General features: G+C 38.3%; 1 protein-coding gene across 2 annotated transcripts in view; it reads right to left on the bottom strand.

The window, feature by feature from the left end:
- The window catches only part of LOC135196928 (V-type proton ATPase 116 kDa subunit a 1-like), a 182,908-nt gene that overhangs the window by 24,658 nt on the left and 150,750 nt on the right, over positions 1-7,500 (bottom strand). For both annotated transcript variants that reach the window (XM_064223765.1, XM_064223766.1), the window contains exon 14: positions 3,322-3,495. In XM_064223765.1, coding sequence (XP_064079835.1) covers positions 3,322-3,495 — 174 coding nt within the window. The remainder of the gene's footprint in view (positions 1-3,321; positions 3,496-7,500) is intronic.

Here is a 7,500-nt window from a genome sequence, read left to right as displayed (position 1 = left end):
CCGCCCTGTAGCGGTTGTCATTACGGGATGGCATGCCACTTTTTATCCCAAGCAACACTGGGTACACCAGCTAGTTATTCAATAGGAATGTGTGACTACATTTGGAATGATGGCACCTTATGATTCTTCTCTTACACCTGAGAATGATCAGTGCAAGTGTCCTGGACATGATCGAGTATATGAGTAATTTGTCTGCATCCATCACTGACCATTATTCCATTTGTTTTGTTTGTTTGTTTGTAAGGCGTTTTTACATTGCATGGAACCGGCAGTTATTCAGCAACGGGACCAATGGCTTTACGTGACTTCCGAACCACGTCGAGAGTGAACTTCTATCACCAGAAATACATATCTCTAACACCTCAATGGAATGCCTGAGGATCAAACTCACAGCCACAGAGGTGGCAGGTCAAGACCATACCGATCACCCCACTGAGGCGCTCGACCATTATTCCGTAACTTTTACTGTGTTTATCATGGTCACTTGTCCAATGGGATAGATGTGGTTAATAAAAAGCAAGAATGTGGAGAGGTTTCAAATGGTGTCTTCCAAGTTAAGTTCATCACCAGTATCTTTACACAGTTCTACACCTACCCTGTCCCTAAAAGAGATTAGAAATCATTTTCTGGACTGATAACAATCTACCAGTCTGGTGTAAAGCTGACAAAAGCAGTAGAAAAATGAGGGAACTCAAGTCAGGAACAATACTTCAGATACCCTTGATATCAGTGAGAGCTGTCAAGTTGGTACACCATAATTGCCAAAAAATGGTTTAAAAAAAGCTCGTAAGATATCCTTCCTTGTTACAAGATAAAGAACAAAGGGTAACAAATTCAAGGCTAAGGTACTTAAAAAATAGCACTCGATATTCAATTACCTTTATCTTCATTTCGTTCCAAACACAGATTGGGACGAGGAAAAGGAATAGACCATTCACTCTTCATGCACACTTCTTACATGACTTGGTAATTATACACCTTGTTGAGCATCCACCAATGTCAAAAGGTGGTCTCAGAGACTTGTGGGTGATATCCCACTGATAGAATGAGGTAAAAGTAGTCCGGCTATACCAGAAACCTACCATCATTACCTGAAGCACTGAGTTCTTCCAACAGACATGAGACAGTCCCGTGCCCCCAACTGCGTGTTCTCTTGAATAAGAAGGGAGGTTAGACTCCTTAGGAGAGGAATCATAGGCCAACTTGATAACCTCTTAATGCCAGAAAGAAAGGGTGTTCCTAGACCCCTTCTTGCGACCTGCTGTACTAATGAAGTCTCCTACATTCTAGCCTCAAGGAGTGGGTCCTTTCAAGACAGTAGTTAATGCATCTGGGTCTCCACCAATGAAGTCTCAGAGGGAAGAAATTGAGGAACATATCTGGAACCAATGGGTTCCGCATCTTAGCTACAAACTCTGGGATGAGAGAGAAAGAGAGGGATCCTCACTCTTCTAAGTGCTGAATGAAATAACACAAACCATGCAGCTCCCTCACCCTAGGGAGGCACTGTGATGCTTTGTAACACTATCGTAAGCTACATTCCATTATGGGGACACTAGCACCCAAGGTGGGTAAGATTGCTCAAAATTTCTTATAAGTATGGAAAACTCCATTGAGTTGAGATCTAACCTCTTCAGTCTGAAAATCTTATATAATGTTGACCAATAGCCTGTTATTGGGGAGAGTGAAAGGTACACAGGCATCTCTTTTACTGTTCTGCAAGAAAAGGATACACTGAATAACTTCAACCTCTAAAAGCAGAGAGACTGAACTGCCTGGTGGTCACCACAAACATGTGATTGCCACAAGAGGGTGGGTCATGCGTAATCACTAAGTGCCTTGACCAGGAGTGCCTGCAGAGACCAAGGACCACTCACCTTGTGGCTAACAAGGAGCAACCATTCATCAGAAGGCCAAGGGTGATTTAACACACTGCTGATCACTATAGAGAAGGGTGAAAAGTGGAAAGGCATACATACCCAAATTTTCCAAAGGATATTGGACTATATCCTCCATCATTGCCCACCGGTTTGGAACTGGGGAACAAAAGGCAGGAAGTTTTCTGATAGGTTTGGTTGCAAACAGATCAAGGATGGGAAATGCAAGTAATTTAAACAATTGGTCCAATACTCAGGGGTGTTGGGATCACTCCGTACCCACTGCTGACTCCGGCAACTGAGCTGTTCTCCCAGAATATTCTGTCAGCCTGGAATGTATCAGACTGACACACGAAATGAACTCTTCTCTCAGGTGTACTACCAATTCCTTCTTCGATGTGTCCATAAAAAGAAGCATCTTGGGAGGGGGGAGTTCAGCATAACTTCACTTCAGAGGTATCTGTCATCTAGCTACCAATGCTGTTTCAGTGCCAATGAAGCAATTAAAAGTGGCTCGCCTATGGGAACAAGCTTCTCTAATGAAAAGAGATGACCTAGGGTCAAGACAGAAAGCTAGCTGGCAATTCCTTTTCAGAAGAATGCATTCCCTGGAGGAAGCCAGGACTAACCAATCGTCCAAGTTACTGCAAAACCCAAATGCCTTTTGAAAGGACTCAAGCTGAGATTAAGGCTAATACTGGCTGCCAGTCTGGAGCACAGAGTAGGAACCATCGTGTCATGTTTTGTAACATCGATAGTTATGGTAAAGATTTTCATAAATAAAAAGTAGATTTGTAACTGCTGAATTGAATTTTGATTAGCCACTAATTTTTACTTGGAACCAAAATTTAAAAATTTCTTATACCTTATATACATTAACATAAGATACCCTCAGCAATCTAAGAGTTATGATGACATGAAAAGCATGAAAGATAAACACATGTAGAGTATCTCCATTCATGCCGATCTTTACATGATGATCTGACTGTAATTGAAATCCCTTCAATGTATAGGAGAGCTGTAACGACAAATGAGTGTCACACTAAAAGTCTGACTTCTGTTAACAATCAGTCAGACAGAAGATCCTCCTATATGCACATCTATGCAAGCTGGATTACCCGATACCCAAGTTTAAATAAAATTCACACTAAGTAGGGGACATGATGGCAGACAAAGACAATGAATTATTGACAACTACTTTCTCCTATATGATATCTTGATAAATATGCTGGTTATAGTTATTCATATCATTCTTTGTTAGCACAGAATAAAAATTTACCTAAACTAGCAATCAAGACACTCTACCAGGATGCATAAACTCAATGTTTTAGTAATTTTTTAAAATCCTTTTTCCAATCTCATTACATTGTGGTTTACAAGAGTGAACTACTGACGCTAACTACATTTAAGAAAAATTAAACAGTAAAAAAATAACTCCACCTACCAACTGTTTGCGTTTGTTGTTACGATAAAAGAGATATGGTTTTGCACAGAGCATCCAGGGCACACAAATGACAGCAATGACAACCAAGAATCGCTGGAATCCAAACTGCCCTCCATACATGTAGGGGGAACATGGGTCACCTTCCGCTTGAGTCTCATATCCCTTCATCAGCACCTGATAAGTTGGATTTGTTAGAGAGCTTATTGACCACTGTCTTGTTGCCACTTAATAAATGACTTCCATATTAAATCACCGTAGTAAATATTACATCTTTATTCAGAAATTATAAAAATTATTATACATCTTTATTCAGAAATTATAAAAATTATTATATCTTAATTTTCAAATTTACACCCAAGAAAACTAAATTTGTATTTCCTGCCATATAAGACACACCGATACAGTTGACCCCACCTATTCGCAGTTCAGTATTAACGGTTCACCTATATGCAGATTTTTTTGTGGAATGTAACTTCAAATTATTTGTGGAAAATTTGCCTATTCACGGATTTTTTCGCAGAACATATCTCAAATATTTGCTAATTATTTTTTATTTTATCTTCAAGACTAACCCTTAAACGCCGAAGCGGTAAAAAAAAAAATTGTCTCCCGTGTGCTGGAGGTGTTTCGGAGTGAGCGTGGAAGCGGAAAAAATATTTTAAAAAAAAAAATCACAGCGCGCTTAGTTTTCAAGATTAAGAGTTCATTTTTGGCTCCTTTTTTTGTCATTGGCTGAAGTTTAGTATGCAACCATCAGAAATGAAAAAAATTATCATTATCATATATAAATAATGCGATATATGATAGCACAAAAACAAAATTTGATATATAATTGTATTCAATTCGCGCGCCGTGCGCAAAACGGTTAAAGGTAACAAGTTACTTTTTTTCGTTGTAATGTACACTAAATTGTGATCATTTTGGTATATAACACATTGTAAAATGATAACAGCAACACAGAGAAAATATTATCACAAAATGATGCATGAATTCGTAACGCGCGGACGTAAAATTTTTTTTTTTTTTAATTCACCATAAATCTAAATATTATAATAATAATAATAATAATAATAATAATAATAATAATAATAATAATAAAATAATATCCTTTATTTCGGTTCAGGGCCATATACAATGAACATACAAAATACACAGTAACATACACAATCTAGATATATGAGTCAACATGACAGGAAAAATTAGTAATCGGCACTTATCCACAAAATAGCTGAGGTAGCATAAAAGATGGTAATCATAATACTGGTAATAGTAATAATATTGGTAAGAAAAAAAATGCATTGAGAGTTATAACAGTTAGTGAACAAATTATATAGCTCAAATTTCACTAGAGACCTTAGGTGGTTACAGTAGTCTGGTCCAGAGGGCTAAATACATAAATTGAATGTAATATATATATATATATATAATATACATATTATATATATATATATATATATATATATATATATATATATATATATATATATATATATATATATATATATAAAACTAACTTGATAGTAATCACAGAAATAATGAAAAAATAAAATATCAGCAATTAATATAATAATGACAAAATCTGCAGATGACATCTTGCTAATACAAAGATTAAGTCCTTTAGTGTACAAAGGCCTCATTTTCCCATCTTTCCCACAATTTAGATCATCTTCTTGCTTCACTCCTTAGGATGCTTTGTATAAGCGAAGTTGCCGCTGTTTCTCACTTGGGTTACCAGGCTGGAGCATTGTTTCGCCTTACAATGATTTTTAAAATTGTCCAGGTGGTTTTTCTAAGAAGATCTGTGTGGCGGAGTGGTAGCGTGGAGTGTTTGTGAGGCGTCTCAGAATGTCATTGTGCACAACAGTGATACGTCTCATGGTCTCTCGGGTATAGTTTGTCCAGAGGGAACACCCATAGATACTGTAGCAGTACGAGCGGAAGAGCAGCAGTTTCACGTCTCGGTGACAGAAGGCAAACCTCCTTGCAATCATGTTGCCAGTTGCACATAGTTTACGACGCCTCTGTTCAATGTCTGCCGTATCTTTTAGGTCGTCGGTAATAATGTGACCCAAATACGGAAATTCGTGCACAAATTCCAGCCGATGGTTTCCGAGGAAAATTTGTGGTTCTGCAATATGCTTAAGCGATCTCGGGAGCAGCGACATGCACTGGGTCTTGGTTTCATTGTAGATTATATCAAATTCCTCTGCATATTGGCGGCAAGTGTCAATGAGTCGTTGGAGGCCATACACTGATGGGGAAATCAGAACCATATCGTCGGCGTAACAGAGGTTGTTTATAGTTGTTTCATTGACAGTGTATCCGATTGGGAGTGAGTTCAGTTTGACATTCAAGGCATCTGTGTACGTATTAAACAGGTATGGAGAGAGAATGCCCCCTTGCCGAAGCCCGTTTAGGGAGCCGAAGATGTACGATAATACGTTGCCCATTTGACACAGAATTGCTGTGTGGAGAACCAGCAATGTAAAATGCCAATTAGATATAGGGGTGTGCCCCTTTTATGCAGCTTCAGGAATAGCTTCAGGTAGTTTACTCTGTCAAATGCTTTTCTCACATCTACGAAACACAGGAAAACCGGAGATGCTGATGATAAGTAGTAGTTCAGCAATTCTTTCAGTATGTAGATGCAGGTGTCGGTTGAGTGGTTTGCTTTAAACCCGAACTGGTTGTCAGTGGTGTGTAGAAAGGGGAGAAGTCTCACAAGAAGAACCAACTCAAGTATCTTCGATGCGATCGTTGTGATTGCAATTGGCCGGTAGTTGCCAGGGTCAGCTGCATCCTTTAGCTTGTTTTTGATTAATGGTATCAAGTGAACTAAGAGTAGGGAGTCTGGAAGAAACTGGTAAATTATGCACGCATTGAATAAGGCAGCTAGCAAAATGTAAATTATCGGATGGCAGAATTTGAAAGCCTCTGTGGGAAGACCATCACAGCTGGGCGATTTATTATTAGGTATGCTGTTTATGGCATCGCTGATGTTACCTGGCGTAATACGGTCTGCAAAATGAAATTTAATGTTGTCATTAAGGAGGTTATCTACCTCGCTTCGGGAATCCTGATCATTTATGCAATTCAGGATATTGTTGAAGTGATCACCCCACATCCTTGCGATAGCCTCGTCTCCGACTGCTTCCCCTACTCTCTGTGATAGCTTTTTAGTTTTGGGATTTAAGGACTGGATATCTTTCCAAAGACAAGGGTAATCACCAGATTCTACGTTTTTAGACATTGCATCGGCTCTTAGTTGTTTTTCATTTAATCTGCAGTGCTTAAGAGCAAGTTTGAATTGCGCTCTAGCCTGCCTCATTAGTAATGCAGTGTCTCCTTCCCTCGGGCTGCCATTTTGCCTCCACAGTAAAAACATTTCTCGTGAGTATGTATACAGATCCTTAACCAAGTCATTCCAACCAGGTATATTACGAGAATTACCTTGACGAAATCTAAAGGCAGTCCTGCCCGAAGCAAGCATAGCGGAGATTATGTTCGAATAGAATTCATTCAGATCCCTCTTGTGGTGGTCATTTCTACATTTTGTGTTGGTACACAGTAAGGCATCAGCCGGTTGAATTATTGACCGCAACCTGGTTTCCGTGGTCGCCCTAAAGTATACTATGAATTTGTTTCAAGATGAAGTTAAATGATGGAATATTACAATACTGTAAGAGTTTTAGCTTACAATTCCAGTTTTCAACCATTTCAGACGAGTTAAAGTTGACCAAATGTCGAAATTTTTTTATAATTTTTTTTATTTGCAATTATTTCAGAAATTAGAAAAGCTACAACCTTCAAATATTTTTAGTTTTATTCTGCATGAAATTGCGCACATTTTCATATATAAAACTCTATGAAATGCCTAATATGAAACAGAGCAAATTTTCCGAGAATGTGATGTACGCATTTCGGAGATTTATGCCGGAGAATCCGCGCGTGGAGGGAAGGAAAGTTTTTTTCATAAATTCACTATAAATCGAAATATTGTGCTAGAGACTTCCAATTTGTTGCAAAATGAAGATAAATGTTTGAATATTACTAAAATATAAGAGTTTTAGCTTACAATTGCGTTTTTCGACCATTTCGGTAGAGTCAAAGTTGACCGAACGTGGTTTTTTTTTCTATTTATCGTGATTTATATGCAAATATTTCGAAAATGAGAAAAGC

This window comes from Macrobrachium nipponense, chromosome 18 (genome assembly GCF_015104395.2).
Source record: "Macrobrachium nipponense isolate FS-2020 chromosome 18, ASM1510439v2, whole genome shotgun sequence".
In the NCBI taxonomy this organism is placed as follows: domain Eukaryota; kingdom Metazoa; phylum Arthropoda; class Malacostraca; order Decapoda; family Palaemonidae; genus Macrobrachium; species Macrobrachium nipponense.
This window is presented reverse-complemented; position numbering and strand designations above follow the sequence as displayed.